Raw genomic sequence first — 23,495 nt, forward strand, 5'->3', positions numbered from 1 at the left:
CAGCAGCAAGAATCTGGGACATACTATTGTAAGTTTATTTCAGGCCAACAGCACGAACAAGAGGTTATTTGTTTGTTAGTTTTTTGGAGCATTAGCAACTAAGGCCATATTCCTCCGGGGATATTCAGTGGTCATACCCTGACCTTTCCGCATCCTCCGTATTTGGTGGTCACGGGCTCGAAACCCGATCTAATCAAGAAGTGTGTTGTGTGTGTGCTATGCAATGCTGCTCCTGCCCACCTGGCTATGGAGGCACCTGAACAAGAAGAACTGATGGTAAAGTATTTACATTACAAAGCAATACTGCTTTCAAACTCAGCTTTGACACATCAATGAACAAACAGCATTCAGAGGTATTGTGATCAATGTTCAGTTTGTGCATGAGACTAACGTCTTTGCAGACACACATGTTGTTTTCCATTGCAAAATATCTTGAACTCTTTATTTCGCTTACGGTATATTGTAATGTTTGTACCTTTGGCGAGTAAGTTCCACTGTTGTTGTTTGGTTTTTAGGCGCATTAGCAACTAAGGCCATATTGCTCCGGGAATATGCCGTGGTCATTTCCTGACCTTTCCGCATCCTCCGTATTTGGTGGTGACGGGCTCGAACCCTGGTCTAATCAAGAAGCGTGTGCTACGCACTGTTGCTCCTTCCCACCTGGCTACGGAGGCGCCGTCCACTGTTGTAGTCTAGATCCGAGTAATTCAGAAAACTGAATTACTCGGATTCAGATTCAGCTTCAGCCCAAGTCTCTGATCAAGTCGCTTAATTCTTCTTGTTCAATGTATGTGGGACCTTTTCTTTTTCTGGCGAGTAGTCCAAATCATGTGAAGTACATCGTTCCACGACATCTGGTAAAACGATTTCTTCTGTACCTTCATCACTACTTCTAATACTCCAGGATTTTGGTGGCACAGGTACTGGCAGTTCTTTACCGTGTGGCACTTGCCTAATTGCTGATGGGATATTTGGATATTTGATGCAGTGCTTGCTCTTTTTGGAAATACCTTTTATTTTTGTCATGCAAAAATAGCAGTCATCGAAATGATTCTTGGGCTCGCGCCACACCATAGGGATGGCAAAAGGTAATGCTCTAAGCTTGCCATATAATAACAGCCTTAAGTTCATTGTACAAGTAATAAATACAACAGTTATGTGGAGCCCAATTTTTTTCTTGGTCACTGATCTTGCAGCCGAAGTACAATGAATATGCAACTTTTGTGACGTATATTTTCTTCCTCTGAGTTTTTGGGGTTAAGTGTCCACAAACATAGCAGAAGTTGTCAGGGTGATCGATGCAAGTTCTGTGCTTTGTCTTCGCCATTTTAACGATGCATTAACCTAAAAACAGAAAAAGCAATTGGTAAATTTGAACAGTTGAATGGTGTAATAAAAATAGCATTGGTACTACAGGTAGTTCTTGACTTTATGAGTTAATTCATTCCTAGCACGTGCTTGTAGCTTGTAAAGCGAAAACTCGTAAAGTGGGAATTTATTTCCCATAGACAATGTTAAAAATAGGGGTTACTTTCTCAATAATGAAATTATTTAGCTAATTAATTTATGTTTAAACAATGATTGATTTATGCAAAGAAATGAAAACGTAGCCTGTAAAATCAAGCAAATTATAATAATAAAGAAATTATTTATGACTTACAAATGTTCAAGAATGTTTGAAAAAACATTCTTTAACATTTGTAAGTCATATTTTCGACTAAATGCACACTCGTTGATCACTCATTATTGATTCTGCACTCGTTGGCTTGTTGCACAAGGAGTCGCCTTCTTCGGAAATGCATCAAGAGGCATTTGTTTCCAAGATAATCTTCTCTTTTCTTTATAAATTTCAATAACATGCATAAGCATTTTTTAATGGAACGCACAAATTGCAACTAACAAGATTTGTGCAGGGTAACAAGTTTACGAAGCTTAACAAAAAAAAAAAAAAGGAATGAAGAATAGATTCTGAAATTTTATTTATGTTTTTTATACGACTGAAGATTTCAGTAAAGGGGAAACACATTTTACCATAATAACGTAAAAAACCGCACAACTCCAGTTATCGGTATTTTTGCAAATGCAATAACATCGAGTTTACTACCTGTTTATAATTAAATGCACTAGCATAAAAGCCCAATAAGCCAGAAAGTGCAAATTGTTTTCTGGTCGTGACCTCCAGAAATGTGTTTTAGAAAAATATCACAAAGCCGTTCAAAATTGGTTCACATGATAATGATGAAAGTGTAATTAACAGAACACATGATAATGATGAAAGTGTAGTGCATTTTAATGATTTGAATTGATTTTAATAACAATTCACACTATAAAAACGACCTTTTAAAGAGTTATATAGCGAAAATTTCAACTTCCGAGGTCGTGGAACGAATTACCAAAAAACAATGTATTATTGGGTTCACATTACGACGGTGTCTCTGGAACGGATTAATATCGTAAAACGGGGTACATTAGCATTAGTAGAGGCATTTGATGCAAGAAAGCAAGCTTATGCAGCATCAGCCAAAAAAAAAAAAAAAAAACCCACTTCCACTTCACCCCTCTGTTCGTTCAAAATACCTGTCCAGCTGAGCCTTAAACTTATTTAGGCTATCAACCTCCAACCACAAGGGATGGAAGTCTGTTCCACCAACCAACCACCCGCTGGCTAAAGGCAAATTTCCGCACGTCTATCCTACATCTGTCTTTCCTCAATTTCAATTTATGCCCTCTCTAGAATTTATGCCCTCTGGCTCACAAAAATCACCTCTCAAGTGATTTTTCTGAGCTAGAGGAAGAATCCCATCAGCATTGAGCATGCTCAAACCATTCAAGGCTTTATACACCTCTATCAGATCACCTCGCTGGTGCCTAGTCTCCAGACACTGTAATTTGCAAAACTTAAGCCTTTCTTCGTAAGAGCACCCCTTTGTTCCATTCACTAATCTTGTTGCCCTTCTCTGTACTCGTTCCAGCAGCTCTACATCCTTCTTGAAATGAGGCCTCCAGACCTGTATACAGTACTCTAGGTGTGGCCTGACCATTGCCTTATACAAGGGAATAATCACCTCCTTATCCCTGCTGGAAAAATTCCTGTATATCATTGACAATACTCCATGAGCTACTCTTGCAGCCCATCTGCACTGCTTAGAGAACTTCATATCTGCCTGCACAACCACCCCCAAGTCCCTTTCATTCTCTACCACTGTCAGTGTAGTACCACAGAGTTGATACGTTGCTCTGGGGTTGCTGTTTCCCATGTGTAGTACTTTACATTTGTCAATGTTAAACTTCATTTGCCACCTCTCAGCCCATCTGCTCAACCTTTCCAGATCCTGTTGCAGCAGCATAGTGTCAGTAGTGTCCTTGACAACCCTGCCAACCTTTGTATCGTCTGCAAACTTGGACTTTAAGCTTGATATACCATCATCAATATCATTTATAAATACAGAAAACAATAATGGACCCAACACTGAGCCCTGAGGGACTCGCCTAATAACATTAGTCCACGATGAGCAGTGTCCATTGATTACCACTCTCTGTCTTCTCCCCCTCAACCACCCCTTTATCCATAGCAGCAATTTGCCTCCAATGTCACACTGCTCCAATTTGTGTAGCAGTCTTCCATGTGCAACAGTATCAAAAGCCTTTCTAAGATCCAAGTATATAATATCAAAGTTATTCCCTGCATCCAGTTCTTTTGTGACTGCATCATTGTATCCAATCAAGTTGGTCAGGCAAGACCCCCTTAACAAAACCATGCTGTGTCCGAGCCATAACTGAAGTCTTGCTTAGATGATCCTGCAGTGCTTCTTTAACCAGTGCCTCCATTAATTTTCCTGGAACAGAAGTTAAACTCACAGGTCTATAATTACTTGTGTCAGCCTTTGATCCTCCTTTGTGAATTGGGGTCACATTTGCACATTTCCAGTCTATGGGTACCTCCCCTGAGTCCAAGGAAGCTCTCATAATTATGGCTAAGGGTTTGCTTACTTCCTTTGCTGCCTCCTTTAATATAACTGGATAGATCCCATCCACCCCGGGTGCCTTTCTTGTGTTTTTCTTCAACAGTTTCTCCTCCACTTCACTCCCAGTTATTTCAAGATTCTGTAGCTTACTGCTAGAGTTGAATACACCTCTGGCATTCCCCTTGCTGAATAACTCCTCATGTGTGAATGTCGATGCAAAATATTCATTTAGTTTGTTAGCTACCTGAGCAGTATCATCAACAGTTGACCCGTCAATATCAAGTGGACCAATCTGATTCATCCCCTTCCTTCTAGAGTTTACATAAGTAAAGAACTCTTTGCTGTTTTTCTTTGCATCCCTTGCCAAGGATTTCTCGTAATCTGCCTTCGCCTGCCTAACCACCTTTGTAACTTGGTTGCATATCAACTTGTATCTATCATAGGCTTCTGTGTCATGTGTTAATTTGTAAGTATTCCATGCATTTTTCTTCTCTGCCATATGCCTCATTAGTTCATCTGACATCCATTTTGGCCTAAACCTTGAACAATATTTCTTAGTTGGTATGTAAAGCCTAGTAGCTTCCAAGATAAGTTCTTTGAATGCTTCCCATTTTGAATTTGCTGTTGGTAACATCATCAGTTGGTCCCACTGTATAGAATTTACAATGTTATACATTACAATGTATAGCTCATAGCTATAGATTGTAATGTATAGCTATGAGCGTGGTTTGAAATGCGGTATTTATGAAAGTTTAACATTTTTTTTTTGCAATTAATGTTCATATTTTCGATTTTGTTGATTGAAAAAAAAAAAAAAACAAACAAAAAACACTTGTAAACCCGGGAACTCGTAAAGTGAAAACTCACAAGGCGACAACTGCCTGTATATTGCAAGAACAGTAATGATGTACTTGCTTAACTTTTAGCCCAATAAACAAAACCATCCAAAAGTTAATAAGTTTAAAAATTGTATCTCAAACAGTAATGATATCTTTGCACAGAATCCAGTTATCTTTCTATATTTTAAAACTGAGATGTGATAGGAAATTTTTATGATTGATTTTTAAATTCTACACATAAATCTTGACCAGAAACAATCATTGATTTGCTGGAGGTAAAAATCATGTTGGGTAGTGTTATCAATAATCACCAGTATGGATTAAACTAGTGTTGATTCGGCAATATCTTGGCTTATGTTACTTGCCAATGGACAAATTCGATGGAAAATTTGAGTCAAACTAAAGCTGTTGCTCTTGACATTCTTAAGGCTTTTGATCTCTAGCACAAAGGCTAAATAAGCTTCCATCTTATGATTTGCCTTTATTTTTTTTTGCTATTGGTCAGAAAGAAACAAACAGTAGCCAGTTTGTTTCTTTCTGACCACTCACTGTTTCTGAAGCAAGTGGTTGGAGAGAGGGGTACTACAGAATGTCTTTGTCTCAACTAATTGTCTAATTCAACTGATTCATCAACTAATGTTAGTGTTCCCCAGAGTTTGATTCTTTCTTTGTTCCACTTTTTTCTGGCACACGACCAATTTTTAGAAAACTTGCTCTGAAAAAAAATTTATTCAAATTCTTATCTTTTACCAATTCCTTAAATATTTAAGGTAATAAGGTTTATGTGAAAGACAACAGTGTGAATTTGTGCTAAGATTTTTCTGTGTATTCCCAGAAAATTTCAGTTTTGCAACTATATTCTTCTGATTTACAGAGAGTATTGAAGTGTGGAAGGTGAATGAAGATAGTGACTGTTGAGAGAATCAAGCACCATGCAGTCATTCAGTACCCAATTCACAAAGGGGGATCGAAGGGTGACATGAGTAATTACAGACCAGTTAGTTTAACTTCTGTTCCGGGTAAAATAATGGAGTCGCTGGTTAAAGATGCATTGCAGGATCATCTAGACAAGACTGCAGCAATAATTCAGACACAGCATGGGTTTGTTAAGGGAAAGTCTTGTCTGACAAATTTGATAGGATATTATGATGTGGTTACAAAGGAACTGGATGCAAAAAACAATTTTGATATCATATATTTGGATTTCAGGAAAGCTTTTGACACTGTTGCGCATGGAAGACTATTGTACAAATTGGAGCAGAATGGTATTAAGGGTAAGTTGCTACAATGGATAAAAGGATGGTTAAGTGCGAGAAGACAGAGGGTGGTAATCAATGGGTGCTGCTCTTCTTGGACTAATGTTATTAGTGGAGTCCCACAGGGTTCGGTGTTAGGTCCACTGTTGTTTTGTATATTTATCAATGATATTGATGAAGGTATATCAGGCTTAATGTCGAAGTTTGCAGATGATACAAAGGTTGGAAGGGTTGTTAATGACAGTAATGGCAGTCTGCTACTGCAACAGGATCTAGATAATTTGGGCAGATGGGCTAAGAAGTGGCAACTGAAGTTTAACCTTGACAAATGCAAAGTACTGCATATGGGTAGAAATAACCCCAGAGAAACGTACCAACTGTGTGGTACTACACTTAAGGTGGTAGAAAATGAAAAAGACCTGGGAGTAATTGTGCAGTCAGATATGAAGTTCTCTGAGCAATGCAGACAGGCTGCCAGGGCAGGACATGGGGTTTTGTCAATGATATATAGGAATTTTGCTAGCAGGGAAAAGGAGGTGATTATCCCTCTGTATAAGGCAATGGTCAGGCCACGCCTTGAGTACTGCGTGCAGGTCTGGAGACCTCATTTTAGGTAGGATGTAGATTTACTTGAGCGGGTACAGAGAAGGGCAACAAGATTGGTGAGGGGAATGAAGGGATCCTCTTACCAAGAGAGGCTTAAGTTCTGCAAATTGCAGTGGCTGGAGACTAGGCACCTGCGCGGTGATCTGATTGAGGTATATAAGGCCTTGAATGGATTGAGCACGCTGTATTCTGATGGGATCCTTCCACTTGTTCAGATTACGAACCTAAGGGGGCATAAATTCAAATTAAGAAAAGACAGATGTAGAATAGATGTGCGGAAATTTGCCTTTAGCCAGCGGGTGGTTAACTGTTGGAACAAACTTCCATCTGTCGTTGTGGAAGTTGATAGGTTGAATAAATTTGAGCAGGAACTGGACAGGCATTTGGAGGGAATGGTGTGATTTTTTTTTTTTTTTTTGGCTGATGCTGCATAAGCTCATACATCTGCTTTCTTGCATCACATGCCACTACTACTACTACTACTACTACTACCTTCATTTAAAGGGAATGTTGCCAAAAGAAATTCATGAAGACATGCAGCAAACATTAGAGGAATCTTGTCCTTCCTACACCACAGCCAAAAACTGGGTTGCAGAAATGAGTGTCTCGTCATCAGGGAAGTGAGTCCCCCGAAGAAATGATTTGAGGGAAGGAAACAAGAAGAAGTCCAATGGTGAAAGATCAGGTGAGTAGACCGAATGGGGCAGTATTTCATATCCACAAGTGGCTGCTGGTGTTGTTACAATTTCAGAAGTGTGAACTGGGGCATTGTCTTGAAGCATTCTCACACCTGTCCAAAGGTGTGAGAATGCCTCCTGTTTTGATTTTGTCTCGTAATATTTTTAGTGTAAGTTGGTGTAATAGGCACTTGTAATTGTTCTACCTTTTGGCAGGTAATCAGTCATTATTACGCCTTTCTCATCCCAAAACACTGTCAGCAAGATATTTTCTGCTGATGCTTGGACCCTTGCCTTCTTGGGTGGGGGGCAACCACGATGTTGCCATTCCAAGGACTGCTTTTTACTTTCAGGGTTGAAATGGTGTATCCAACTTTCATCCTGAATGATTACACGAGAGAAGTCTTTTTCATTTTTTTGGCACAGGGCTAACAACTCTTGTGATTTCTGTTGTCAATCATCCTTCTGGAAACCAGTCAATAACCATGGAATCCATCTTACACTCAATTTCCGTAAATGGAGTTGGTCATGGAGGAGTGTTTCAACAGAACCCCCACTAATCTTCACCCCCAGGGACAATTCACACACAGATATCCAGTGATCTTCCATGATTAATGACTCCACTTTTCTGATCTTGCTGTCATCAATGGCTGAATGGGAATGACCTGGAATGGGCTCAGATTCTACCGATGTCCGACCACACCTAAACTGCATGCCAGTGCTTCACAATGCCATGGGATGGGGCTTCATCCTTATATAAAGCAGTCATCATCTATCCGTGGGTTTCTTTAGGAGATTTCCCTTTCAAGAACAGATACCGGATTACAGCTCTGGCTTCAACTTTGTCCATGATGCTACTTCATCACATGTTCAGCTCTGTAAGAGAAAAACAAATTAAGACACAGGGTTGAAATTTTACACCTTTAGTACAGAGATATGTATGATGCTACACACAAAATATCATGACTCTGCAATATGTGGAAGTAGGCAAGGGCAATTCTTTATTGAACCATCCTCATAGGTCTGTCCATTATTGTTTTTATAACTATCTATTTTTATTTTTATAATCAAATTCTTATGTAGTCAGGAAATTGTTTTTTGTACTTTCTGAAAACAGAAAAAAAAAGTATATAGGTTTGTCCATTACTGTTTTTATAAATATCTACTTTTGCATGCTCCGTGACAATTCCCAGCACATAGACCAGCACATACAGTGAGTGTTGTGCATGCTCAGTTAAGTCGGAACTGTCTGTCAGAATATGATTCATGACAGGTTGGAGCTGGTGGTGACTTGCAAGCTGACTGTGACTCATGACACTAAAGTGCAGAATTACTGATGTTTTTTTTTTTTTTTTGGTAGTTGTTGCCACATAGGCTTCTGTGGCCATAATGCTCCTCCCAAGGTTTTTGATATACTTTGATCCAAGCCCGAGGCGGGAATCAAACCCGCGACCTTTAGGTTGCCAGGCAGGCACTTTACCCACCCGGCTAGATTACTGATGTAACTATCATCCGTCTGGAGTAAAAGGAAAGGTTTTTACTTTCATAAAGGTAATTATAGTGGTCTTAGAGATTTTAAAATTCTATACAGTGGGACCAACTGATGATGTTACCAACAGCAACTTTTAAATGGGAAGCATTCAAGGAAGTAATCTTGGCAGTTACTATGGATTTTGTTCCAACTAAGAAATACCGTTCTAGGTTTAGGCCCAAACGGATGGCAGATGAACAAATGAGACTCATGGCAGAGAAGAAAAATGCATGGGATGCATATAAATTATCAGGCGATACCAAAGATCATTACAATGCCATATATCTGTCAATATATCTTTACAGGTGCTGTTTAGTCTTTTAGTGACACTTTTTAGTTTCTTCCACTGGGCTTCGATGTTATTCGAATGTGTTCCTGTATGTGGATCTACAAAATGTTTTTTATGTTTCACCGTTAAATGTTTGTAATTCTTTTTTTCTAAAGCCGTAATATGCCTATATCCAAGCCATTCAACGTTATGATGGTAAAGTTTTTTCACTACTTTTCGAATAATGCTTAAAAGAGTTTTTGCTTTTTTATGAATTTCACGAATAAGAATTTTGATTCTCTTTCAAATACAGACAGTCCTCGTATAACATGTGTTTACACTACACGAATTCGATAATACACGATTTATAAATAGGGGAACGATATCGTATATAACACAAACCGAATTCGCTTATGCACAATTCACCTTTGTGTTCACAAGAAGTGGCAGTCGAACGCGGAATCACCCCAACCGAACGCAACACGATAGGAATGAAGAGAAGATTCTGAAAATGTTTTTGTTTTTTATGTCAGTGAAGGGGAAACACATTTCACCATAATAACATAAAAACCCACACAATTCCACTATCGGTATTATCACAAATGCAATTAGATCGAGTTTACTACCAGTTTATAATAGATTCCACTAGAAGAAACGCAACTGGAAACTGTTTTTTATTGTTTTATGGTAGTAACCCCCAGAAATGTGCTTTAGTAAAAGGTGAGCTAGTGAGGTGTTCATAGTGTGTCTCTGCCTTTACGGTGTTGTTTATGTGTATCAAGCATGCCTCCTAATTTTGTAATTGTGCTTTATTCCCTAAAAATGAGTAAAATACTTAAAAGGTGTGAAAAGGAAGCGTCCTGGTGAAAACACTACAGATTCAGAGAGAAAAAGAAAAGCAATATCGATAGACAGAGGTGTACTTAGTCAAAAATTCTAACCCGGGAAAATTTGTAGAAGCCTCACACTAGCATTTATGGCCCAAATCACACTGGTCTTTGGCCCACCGGGGTTTCCCCAGTAAGGCTTATGGCCAATTCGCATCTGTTGATAGAGAAAAAATATGAAATTGTGAATTTGAGCAAAAGAAAGACCATGTGATATTGCACATGCTACAGGCCTAAATGAGGCAACTTTCATAGCAGGAACAACTCAAAGTGTAATAAAATCCATTAGATCAAGACACAAAGAATTGGAAGTGATGGAATGGCTGTCATCTGTTTGGATAGAAGATCAAACAAAGAACAAGTTTGCTTACGATAGAAGCAAAAGCATTAGCAATATTTTATTATGTAATAGTCGTAATAAAATACTTAAGTATTTTATTACGATTATTTTTTATGTTTGGTAATGTTTTGGTTACAAATGTGTGTTCAATCTTGGGTGGTCGGCACCTAACCCTATTTTCCCCATAGGGCCTGTTATTTATATTGCACGATTTTGCATTGCATGAGGATTTCTAGGAACACAACTATCATGCTATACGAGGACTGACTGTACTCCAAATACCCATTTCTTCTTAGCAGTTAAATTTCGTCCTCTGTGACATTTTGGTTTTACCAATACAGTTTTGTCTGCTTCTACAGTTTTGTCTGCTTCTACAGTTTTCTCTGATCTGCCCAACTTAATGGGTTTTTTTAACAACTGCAATTTGCAAATATCCCTTAGTTTCTTATAAAACTTAATTGTTGTTACTAATGTTCATGTTGACCAAAAGTATAAAATATACATTATCTTTTTTAATGGAAGTTTTGTATTTTCCATAAAACTGTTTTAATAAAGAAACTTGCACAGCACATTTTTTACAATGCCAGAACTTTTCACATGACTCTGTTCATGATTCAATTAGTTTAAAATAATCATTGCACTTAAAACAGTACAATTTTGGTCTTATTAATTTAGTTTTCATCAAAAAAAATCAAGCAACGCTTCATTTTCCTTACAAATTTCTTCCATCTTTAAAAGATTCATTGCTACTATTACCTATTTACCACTCATTACAAAACTAATTATGCACCGTTCTTTACCCATAAATATTTTTATGGGTAAAGAACCAATGACTATACAGTACCTTTTTCTTCTGTCATGCCCACCACCAATCATTTCATTGCAAGTTGTGCCTAATATACAGTTCTCAATTTCTGCTCCAGACCAATAATATGCGTCTGTTTACCGAGCGAGCAGCACTGCAGTGCAGTAGCCACAAATCAGTTTGTCCAGTAAGTTTTCCATGGTTCTTGTGTTGGCTTTCTTTACCTTAGTCACCAACTTACACACACATGCTTTAAAATCCTTTTCAACTCTGTCTTTCATTTTTGCACTTCTTTCTAGGTAGTGTTTAATGTTCACCAAACATTCATCTAATTTCAGAGGAAAGCATATAGCCAACCTCTTTTCAGCATACAAATTACACAGATGCAAGAGACAGCCTTAGTAATAGCAACAGCCACATAGTACAATGTGGCTTATTAACTTATATCAGCCTATGGCAGATATAAGTTAATCTGTAATCAGGTCACAAAGGAGGTTCGGCAGGCGAAGGCAGATTACGAGAAATCTTTGGCAAAATATGCTAAGAAAAAACAGCAAGGATTTCTTTACTTATATAAACTCTAAAAGGAAGGGGATGAATCTGATTGGTCCACTTGACATCGATGGTTCGACTGTTGATGATCCTGCTCAGATAGCAAACAAACTGAATGAGTATTTTGCATCTACATTCACACATGAGGAATTATTAAGGTTTGAAAATGGCAGAAGGTTATCAAATTGTAGCAGGATACTTAATGATTTTGTAATACCTGAAAGCAAAGTGGAGGAGAAATTGTTGAAGTTAAACGTAAGAAAAGCACCTGGGGTGGATGGGATCTATCCAGTTATATTAAAGGAGGCAGCAAAGCAACTAAGCAAATCCTTAGCCATAATTATAAGAGCATCCTTGGACTCAGGGGAGGTTCCCACGGACTGGAGATGCGCAAATGTATCCCCAATTCACAAAGGGGGATCGAAGGGTGACACGAGTAATTACAGACCAGTTAGTTTAACTTCTGTTCCGGGTAAAATAATGGAGTCACTGGTTAAAAATGCATTGCAGGATCATCTAGACAAGACTGCAGCAATAATTCAGACACAGCATGGGTTTGTTAAGGGAAAGTCTTGTCTGACAAATCTGATAGGATATTATGATGTGGTTACAAAGGAACTGGATGCGAAAAATAATTTTGATATCATATATTTGGATTTCAAGAAAGCTTTTGACACTGTTGCGCATGGAAGACTATTGTACAAATTGGAGCAGAATGGTATTAAGGGTAAGTTGCTACAATGGATAAAAGGATGGTTAAGTGCTAGAAGACAGAGGGTGGTAATCAATGGGTGCTGCTCTTCTTGGACTAATGTTATTAGTGGAGTCCCACAGGGTTCGGTGTTAGGTCCACTGTTGTTTTGTATATTTATCAATGATATTGATGAAGGTATATCAGGCTTAATGTCGAAGTTTGCAGATGATACAAAGGTTGGTAGGGTTGTTAATGACAGTAATGGCAGTGTGCTACTGCAACAGGATCTAGATAATTTGGGCAGATGGGCTAAGAAGTGGCAACTGAAGTTTAACCTTGACAAATGCAAAGTACTACATATGGGTAGAAGTAACCCCAGAGAAACGTACCAACTGTGTGGTACTACACTTAAGGTGGTAGAAAATGAAAAAGACCTGGGAGTAATTGTGCAGTCAGATATGAAGTTCTCTGAGCAATGCAGACAGGCTGCCAGGGCAGGTCATGGGGTTTTGTCAATGATATATAGGAATTTTGCTAGCAGGGAAAAGGAGGTGATTATCCCTCTGTATAAGGCAATGGTCAGGCCACGCCTTGAGTACTGCGTACAGGTCTGGAGACCTCATTTTAGGTAGGATGTAGATTTACTTGAGCGGGTACAGAGAAGGGCAACAAGATTGGTGAGGGGAATGAAGGGATCCTCTTACCAAGAGAGGCTTAAGTTCTGCAAATTGCAGTGGCTGGAGACTAGGCACCTGTGCGGTGATCTGATTGAGGTATATAAGGCCTTGAATGGGTTGAGCACGCTGAATTCTGATGGGATCCTTCCACTTGTTCAGATTACAAATCTAAGGGGGCATAAATTCAAATTAAGAAAAGACAGATGTAGAATAGATGTGCGGAAATTTTCCTTTAGCCAGAGGGTGGTTAATTGCTGGAACAAACTTCCATCTGTGGTTGTGGAAGTTGATAGGTTGAATAAATTTAAGGAGGAACTGGACAGGCATTTAGAGGGAATGGTGTGATTTTTTTTTTTTTTTTTGGCTGATGCTGCATAAGCTCATACATTTGCTTTCTTGCATCACATGCCACTACTACTACTACTACTACTACTACTACAAGGAAGTCACAGGCTTTGGCTATACTGACCAAAAAAAAAAAAAAAAAGAAAAGAAAAAAAAAAAAAAAAAAAAAAGAAAAGAAAAAAAAAAAAAAAAAAAGAAAAGGAAAAAAAAAAAAAAAGAAAAGAAAAAAGTAAAGCAGTAGTATTTGCTAAAGTAAAAATAACACATTTTAGTCCATATGATGCTATCTGAGCTATTTTTTGTGGGAGAATAGACACTTTTCTATTTTTAATATCAAAACAGAACTATTATCAAAAAGCACTCAATACCCTTTTAATACCCTTGTTCCTCCAGTTTTAGATGTAACCTAACAGAACCATTATCGACATTAAATGCAAGGCAGTTTTCTAAAGGAATCTCATACACTATCGGGTTGGCCAGAGAATGCCAAAATACTGTTACTCGTAGAGTCACCTATCAACAAAGACACTGAAAGCAAGATGATTTCAATTTGGCAATTTATACAGGGTGTCTCAAAAATATTGGTACAAACATTTAGGGGGAGGTAGGTAACATCTAAAGGAATGTGAATCACATAAGAACCCATAACCGGAAACGTCACGGGATAGTAGTAGCAGAGGCACAAGACAGTAATTAGTGGCAAACATTTGTTTGACATAATATTAACAATGGAGTATGAGATGGATGCATTTCATGATGTTACAACAGATGCTTGAAGGTTCCACCATGAGACGCGTTGCATGTGCAACACCGATGCAGCACGGATTGGCGGACACGGTCAACACACCTGGAGTTTTTTTGACAATAGCAGCAGCGCAGATGCGTCTCGCCACGAGATCTATTTCCGTCTCCACAGGCGATTCATACATGATAGATTTGAGGGCCCCCACAGAAAGAAATGAAGGCTCGATAAATCAGGTGAGCGTGGGGGCCAGGCAACAGGTCCACCACAGCCAATCCATCGACGTCCAAAACGCCTATTCAAATGGTCCCGAACACACCTTCCATAATGGGTAGGCGCCCCGTCATGTTGAAACCAAATGTTGCATCTCACATTTTCTGGAACGTCGTCAAGTAACCCTGGTAGAACTTGTTCAAGAAAGATCTGATATTTAGCAGAGTTCATGCGTGATGGTAACAGGTATGGGCCGACTAAGCAGTGACCGACTTACGGTGACGTTTCCGGTTATGGCTTCCTATGCGATTCACATTCCTTTAGATGTTACCTACCTCCCCTAAACGTTTGTACCAATATTTTTGAGACACCCTGTATATATATATATTTTTAATTTGGAAAGGTCACCATAATGGGATGTAGCTTGGAATCAATTTGATTACTACCATCTGTAGCAACTGAAAGTGGGCACATATCTTAAAGCCATTGCTACCTTTTCTTTCGATCTATGTGCAATTTTAATGGTAGCATGATTAGCTCCTATAATAAATGATGTTAACATGCATTTTTAGTATTAGTATAGCCATATAATGTATGGAACCCACAAGGTTTTTCTGTACACCAGCAAAAAAATAAATAAATAAATAAAAAATAAAATAAATAAAAAAGCAAATAAGAAAAAAATATAAATTATGCACTTCCCCCCTCATGTAGGTAACTATCTAGTTGACCTTTGAATTTCTTCAAACTGTCAGCCTCAACTACCTGCAGAGGCAACTTCCTACAATCTAGTTTAAACCTCTTCCCTTGTAATTTGAATTTATGGCATTTCATTTTGGAATTTTTTATAACACATTTTAGCACACATGATACTACATGAACTATTTTTTGTGCAAGAACAGACACTTTTTTCTTTTTTTTATACCAAAACAGAATTGAACACAGAATTGAAATGATAAATCAAATTTTGCATTTCTTCCTATGCACTGTCATTGTTTATTTTTATTTGCTTATTTATTTATTTACAAATTACTGATCACATATATAAACTAAATTAAAATAAAATATTGCCAGGAGCATGGCAAATCAGTAGAGTGAAAATGAACTGAACCAAATAAAATAACAATAACAGAAAAATATAGGGGGATTAAAGAAGAAAATGATGTTAGCTTTTCCTATTATTTTTCTTATTTATTTTAATATATAATTTTTATTTCTCTATTTAATTTTTGGATTAATTTGATCGTTTTATATATATATATATATATATATATATATATACACACACACGTCATTACCTTTTCCAAATTTCAAAAATACTGTATACAGAAAATCTTATGTACACATCTCAAACATTTAATCATATTTCTCTGGTACCTTACTGATGGACATTGCTAAATAAAATTTAGCTTTTTACGACAAATTAAAAACTCTGTAATATATAACATTGTTTCATATTTTCCATACATTTTATACAATCTCATGAATAAAATATACATCTAGTACATTTTATACCATACTAGTGCATCTCATGGTGAATCCATTAGAACTGGCTGTGAGAATTTTTTTTTTTTGTGCTGAATAAAATTTATGAAACATATGAAATTAGAGACAAACAAATAAAATTCTTGAATAAATTTGAAAAATTAAAAAAAAAAAAAAAAAATTCCAAATTTAATGGCAGAACCATTGTTTTACTTTTTTTTTTTTTTGTGAAAGCAGCAGAGGAAAATTATGTTAAGTATGGTGAACAGAAGGATGTGAGGGGGGGGGGGGGGAGTCTCATTGTAAATTCAGAGAGTTGGCAGCTATCACTTATATTTAAAGGTGGTGGGGCTCTGCAGAATTTATAGATTAACAAAACGACTTTCAAGATGGAAAAGATTGAAAAAAAAAAAAAAAAACACTACTCTAAGGACAAACACAGGCTTGCTCTACTTCACTTTTTTAAATTCAACAATGCAGTTATGAAGATAATTATTGTTCACTGTATATTTTCATTTACAATTGCAGCAATAACAAAATTGTTTAATTAAAAATGGGAATACTACTATTGAAATTCCATTAACTTACTTCGAGAATAGCTATTTAATAGTTGTGTATTCCTAATTCCAACTGCATTATTAATGTTAAGATCCACTTCACAACCACTGAAAGAAAAAAAAAAAAAATTTCCCACTAAGTTTAAGAAATAGAGGGAGGGAGGTGGGGGGGATGAAGGAGGAGGAGAGGGAAGGGAGAGAGAGACTAATCGAAAATCATTGTTAACAATGAGATTATAGAACTTACCTAACAGAGTCCACAAATTTTAGTATTGGTACTCTTGCATAGATCAGCTGGGTGTTTCTTACAAAACCTAGAAAAATATAAAATAATACAAGACAAACTTATACAATAATAGCTAGCTAAAAGTGTAAACTATAATTCTGGTCTCTAACTTTTGCTCTTTATGATTAATTGCTAAGACTGATGCAGTATAATGTGCCAAATGTTAGATGGCATAAATAACATAGGGAGCAAAAAACAAATGAATATGCTAAGTGAACAATGTCACAAAGTTAATTATTTAACACTCATACTTAATTGGAATATCTCTTATGTTTGCCAAATGAATTCAGCTGAGATTCAGGAACTCAGTGTTCTAATCTAACTGGAAGAACACAGAAAGACAAGTTTTAGTTACTGTTTCTGGTAATTGCATAGTGCAAAAGCAAATATGACCATTTTTACAATGCCTTCTTACTCTCGTGTCTGACCTTGGCAGGAGCCACTTTTAGCATTAGCAGAGGCATATGATGCAAGAAAGCGAGCTTATGCAGCGTCAGCCAAAAAAAAAAAAAAAACCACCTCCATTTCACCCCTCTGTTTGTTAGAAATACCTGTCCAGCTGAGCCTTAAATTTATTTAGGCTATCAACTTCCACAACAAGGGGTGGAAGTCTGTTCCACCAACCAACTACCCACTGGCTAAAGGCAAATTTCCGCACATCTATCCTACATCTGTCTTTCCTCAATTTGAATTTATGCCCTCTCAGGTGATTATTCTGAGCAAGAGGAAGAATCCCATCAGCATTGAGCATGCTCAAACCATTCAAGGCTTTATACACCTCTATCAGATCACCTCGCTGGTGCCTAGTCTTCAGACAATGTAATTTGCAAAACTTAGGACCTTTCTTCATAAGAGCAACCCTTTGTTCCATTCACTAACCTTGTTGCCCTTCTCTGTACTTGTTCCAGCAGAACTACATCCTTCTTAAAATGAGGCCTCCAGATCTGTATACAGTACTCCAGATCTGTATACAGTACCATTGCCTTATACAAGGGATTAATCACCTCCTTATTCCTGCTAGAAAAACTTCTGTATATCATTGACAAGACACCATGAGCTACTCTTGCAGCTCGTCATCTCCACTGCTCAGAAAAATTCATATCTGCCTGCACAATTACCCCCAGGTCCTTTTCGTTCTCTGCCACTGTCAGTGTAGTACCATAGAGTTGATATGTTACTTGGGATTACTGCTTCCAATATTTAGTACTTTACATTTGTTGATGCTAAACTTCATTTGCCACCTCTCAGCCCATCTGCTCAACCTTTGCAGCAGCATAGCGTCAGTAGTGTCCTTAACAACCCTGCCAACTTTTGTATCATCTAAACTTGGACATTAAGCTTGATATACCATCATCAATATTATTTATAAATACAGAAAACAATAATGGATCCAACACTGAACCCTGAGGGACTCCACTTATAACATTAGTCCACAATGAGCAGTGTTCATTGATTACCACTCTCTGTCTTCTCCCCCTCAACCACATCTTTATCCATAGCAGCAATTTGCCTCCAATGCCACACTGCTCCAATTTTTGCAGCAGTCTTCCATGTGCAACGGTATCAAAAGCCTTTCTAAGATCCAAGTATATAATATCAAAGTTATTCCCTGCATCCAGTTCTTTTGTGACTGCATCATAATATCCAATCAAATTGGTTAGGCAAGACTTCCCCTTAACAAAACCATGCTGTGTCTGAGCTATAACTGAAGTCTTGTCTAGATGATCCTGCAGTGCTTCTTTAACCAGTGCCTTCATTAATTTTCCTGGAACAGAAGTTAAACTCACAGGTCTATAATTACTTGTGTCAGCCTTTGATCTTCCTTTGTGAATTGGGGTCACATTTGCACATCTCCAGTCTGTGGGTACCTCACCTGAGTCCAAGGAAGCTCTCATAATTATGGCTAAGGGTTTGCTTACTTCTTTTGCTGCCTCCTTTAATATAACTGGATAGATCCCCCCCCCCCAGGTGCCTTTCTTGTGTTTATCTTCAACAGTTTCTCCTCCACTTTACTCTCAGTTATTACAGGATTATCTAGCTTACTGCCAGAGTTGAATACACCTCTGGCATTCCCCTCGCTGAATAACTCCTCATGTGTGAATGTCGATGCAAAATATTCATTTAGTTTGTTAGCTACCTGAGCAGGATCATCAACAGTTGAACCATCGATATCAAGTGAACCAATCTGATTCATCCCCTTACTTCTAGAGTTTACATAAGTAAAGAACTCTTTGCTGTTATTCTTTGCATCCCTTGCCAAAGATTTCTCCTAATCTGCCTTCGCCTGCTAACCTCCTTTGTAACTTGGTTACAGATCAACTTATATCTATCATAGGCTTCTGTGTCACATGTAAATCACTATTAGGATTTATATATCCCAAGCATTTTTCTTCTCTGCTATATGTCTCATTAGTTCATCTGACATCCATTTAGGCCTAAACCTTGAACAATATTTCTCAGTTGATATGTAAAGCCTAGTAGCTTCCAAGATAAGTTCTTTGAATGCTTTCCATTTTGAATTTGCTGTTGGTGACATCATCAGTTGGTCCCACTGTATAGAATTTAAATACTGTCTCAGACCATTGTAGTCGCCTTTACGAAAGCAATAACCCTTCCCTTTACCCCTGATGGTAGTTACCTCTTTGAGTAAATCCCACTTCAGCACACTGTGATCACTGCCACCCAGTGGTTCCTCTATCTGAAGATTCTTAATGCATGAAGAATCACTACTGATAATCAAATCAAGAGTATTACTCCTTCTAGTTGCCTCCCGAACATGCTGATGTAGAAAACTATCATCCAATAAATCCACATAAGCCTTGATAGTGTGTTCGTGACCAACCCACAAATTCCAGTCAATATCTGGGAAATTAAAATCCCCCATTATAAGACTCTCTGATTTACTGGCCCACTCTATTTGCCTGAACAGTTTCTTATTATACTCATCAGAGTCATTAGGCCTATAGCACACTCCTACTCTCAATTTTGATCTCCCAATGCTTATGTCACACCAAACTGACTCGACACTGCACTGTCCAGCAATATCAACTGGCTTCACTTCCTTGGATTTTATGTGTTTCTTAACTAATAGCATAACCCCTCCTCCCTTCCTATCCTTTCTGTAGACGTTGTACTCCCCAAATTCCAGTTCTGTATTCCTTATATCTGTGTGACACCACGTCTCTGATATCCCAACAATATCTGCCTTTGATATTTTGAGCAATACCTCAAGAACTCTTCTTTTCAAAGTAAACAATTGCAGCAGTAAACAGTTGGCTGATGTGATGCTACAGTGGTATTTGCACTTGGTATTACAAAGCATATTGTAATTAATACCAAACACTCCTCTCCAGAATAAATCCAAATTTGGAAGCTGAGAACTCCTGTGAGACCACATTATTTCCCGATGAAAACAATCATGTTACACTGCATCCTGGGATAATCACTATTAGGATATCTGGCCAAATTAACATTCTAGAAGGAAATGGAAAAGATGCCCATAGACAGACCAATTTGATGCAACCTATACCTTATGGTCAGGCTGCTGAAACTGCATTTCCAACTACCCCCAGAAGGAGGTAGTTGGTCAAGATAATATTGATGGTAGAAAATGACGGGATATTAAGGATGTCTTTACCTACTGCATCTCAGTGCCTTGCACAAATACTATAGACTGGTTGAGTGTTATGTGCATCATTAAGGATCATGTCTCCTGCAATACAATTAAGAAAACTGAAAAGAGAAAATCTAATCACCAATGATCACTAAAGTATAATCAGTGATGTATATTCCATTTCAGCAAGCCCCATGATGCATCAACCCTGTGGATAATGAGCACTAGGCCAGAGCCAACCCATTCTCTGTATATGATCACAATGTGGACCCGCACAAGGAACATGACAATTGTAATAACCTTTGGCATTGTAATAATCAATGCCATTCTTTGAAGGGCACAGTAGTTTCCATCAGATATACTCTCCTTCCCTTAGATAAGACAGCGCCCTCAACCCTGCAGCTGACTCATTCAAAACAACGATAATCCTAACATATATGATCTGGAGTTAGAAAAAACAGGGCATCCTCATGAGTGTTTTGCCATGAGAGAACACCTCTCTTGTCAAACGTTACAGGATTGTTTGTTTGTTGTTTGTTATTTGGTTTTTAGGAGCATTAGCAACTAAGGCCATATTGCTCCGGGATATGCGGTGGTCATTCCTTGACCTTTCCGCATACTCCGTATTTGGTGGTGACGGGCTCGAACCCCGGTCTAATCAAGAAGCATGTGCTACGCACTGCTGCTCCTTCCCACCTGGCTACGGAGGCGCCCACGTTACAGGATGTCAGCTATCTAATTAGCTTTTCAAAGTGTCTGCAATTCTGACCAGACAAGATAGTAGGCAGTATATGATGAGGGCCTTTTCAATCAATTCGGCCTAGGAGAGATTGTGCAAGGCTTGTGGGATAGAATTTTTCTCAACGTGGTCTGTGCTTGCTAACAGGAGAGACTGCTACCACAGGAATGGAATACACTTAAATAGAAAAAGTGCAAGAATATTTGCTGATGCTATTGAGGCAGTGTTAGGTGGGTCAGAAAACTGCTAGCTTGGGGGATTCACAGACTAAACAGTAGCCATAAGCAGAGGAAAAAGCGATTCTCGCACTGCATCTATTGTAATGAGCAGCAGCCTAGAGAGCAAATTGCTGGGCATCATCATGGAATAAGTAAATACATGGGCTGTGTTACGGTAACTAAGAGTAAGAACAGGTGCATGTATACTTGCATGTACACCAATGCTAGAAGTATAGTAAATAAATTTGATGAATTTGAAGTGCTGATCAAGGCATCAAAGGCAGATATTGTTGGGATATCAGAGCAATGGTGTCACACAGATATAAGCAGGGCAGAATACAAATTTGGGGAGTACGATGTGTACAGAAAGGATTGACAGGGTAGGAAGGGAGGAGGGGTTATGCTGTTAGTTAAGAAATGTACAATCTAAGGAAGTGCATCTAGTTGATATGGGTGGACAGTGCAATGTTGAGTCAGTTTGGTGTGACATAAACACTGGGAAATGGAAAATGAGAGTAGAAGTGTGTTATAGGCCTAATGACTCTGATGAGTACAAGGAACAATTGTGCAGAGAAACAGAGTGGGCCAGTAAATCAAAATGTCTTGTAATGGGGAATTTTAACTTTCCACATATTGATCAGAACTTATGGGTTGGCCACTCGCACGCTAACAAGACTTTTGTGGATTTATTAGAGGATTGTTTTCTACAGCAACATGTTTGAGGGGCAACATGTTGAACTGATTCATCTGATTATCAGCAGTGATGACTCATGCATTAGGGATTTGCAGTTAAAGGAACCACTAGGTGACAGTGATCACAGTCTACCGATGTGGGATTTACTTAAAGATGTAACTGTCATCAAGGGTAAAGGTTTTGTTTTCGTAAAGGTGACTAGTGGTCTCAGGCAGTATTTAAATTCTAAACAGTGGGACCAACTGATGATGTTAAAAACAGTGAATTTTAAATGGGAAGCCTTCAAGGAATTAATCTTGGAAGCTACTAGGCTTTTCATACCAACTAAAAAATACTGTTCAAGATTTAGGCCTAAATTGGATGTCAGATGAACTAATGGCGCTCGTGGCAGAGAAGAAAAATGCAAGGGATGCATATAAATTAGCAGGTGATACAGAAGCCTATGGCAGATAGAAGCTAGTCTCTAATCAAGTCAAAAAGGAGGTTAGGCAAGCGAAGGTTGACTACGAGAAATCCTTGGCAAAGTTGCAAAGAAAAACAACAAACCCTTCTTTACTTATGTAAACTCTAGAAGGAAGGAGATGAATCAGATTAGTCCACTTGATGTTTGTGGTTCAACTGGTTTGAGGCCAGACCGGTAACTGTTCATTACCTGTCTGCAAAGAATTGGAAATTCGTCGTGGACGATACTGGTCCGCGTCGATTCTTCCATTGTACTTTTGTAAAATTCAACCGTTACTGGTTGTATTTTACAAAAGTACCGGTCCGTGATGGATTGGAAATAAAAGGAACAGGTCCTTCACCACAGGTAGTTTGCGAAGCACTGCTCTATACCATCAAATTTTCATTCTTTCAACATGGATCTCAATTTGGGGAATAAAAGGTAGTTTGGGACAGATATATCAGAGACAGGTAGGGAGTGAGTGTGGTTGTTTAGTTCTTCAATCATATGCTTTGCCAAAAGCTCCTCAATAGTCAGCTCCCTTTTTCTGAAGCCATACTTGCTGAATTCTTTTAACCAAACAATCTAAAATTTGTATCTAACACTCCTTATTTGCTCTCTTAGTTGTTACAAGAAATGCCTTTGTGAATAATTCTCCTGCTCTGCCAAAAATAGTAATCGACATTTTCAAAAAAATTTTCATTTTTTTCAAAAAATGAAATTTTGTGCATCTCAAAGAGCATGGAACATTCTCTCTCAAATGCAAGAAAAAGCCATGCCAGGCTTTCTCTTTCATTATGGATTATACACACACTGGCCAAAAAAAAACCGAAACAAACTTTTATTCAGTATCGAATCAGGCTGGCTTTGTTTTGAATAACAGGCAAGTGTGCTTTGCAGCATGGATTCTATAAGGTGTTTTAGGGCATTTTTGTCTAATTGTCCAGCAAAATATCATGCAGCTGTGATAAAATTGAAGGAAGAGAACTTCATTGCTGAACAGCTCTCTCCAGCATATCCCACAAATTCTCAAAAGGATTGAGATCAGGTGAATGTGGGGACCT

At 38.1% G+C, this 23,495-nt stretch overlaps 1 protein-coding gene across 1 annotated transcript in view; it reads right to left on the reverse strand.

Moving 5' to 3' along the window:
• The window catches only part of LOC150091576 (poly(A) RNA polymerase gld-2 homolog A-like), a 359,740-nt gene that overhangs the window by 119,781 nt on the left and 216,464 nt on the right, over positions 1 to 23,495 (reverse strand). Inside the window, exons 7-8 of the mRNA XM_090384638.1 lie at positions 16,687 to 16,753; positions 16,471 to 16,547 (exon numbers count right to left, since the gene is read on the reverse strand). Of these exons, the coding sequence (XP_090240764.1) occupies positions 16,471 to 16,547; positions 16,687 to 16,753 (144 nt within the window). The remainder of the gene's footprint in view (positions 1 to 16,470; positions 16,548 to 16,686; positions 16,754 to 23,495) is intronic.

This window comes from Mastigoproctus giganteus, chromosome 1, assembly GCF_048544385.1.
Source record: "Mastigoproctus giganteus isolate SK-2022 chromosome 1, ASM4854438v1, whole genome shotgun sequence".
NCBI lineage: Eukaryota > Metazoa > Arthropoda > Arachnida > Uropygi > Thelyphonidae > Mastigoproctus > Mastigoproctus giganteus.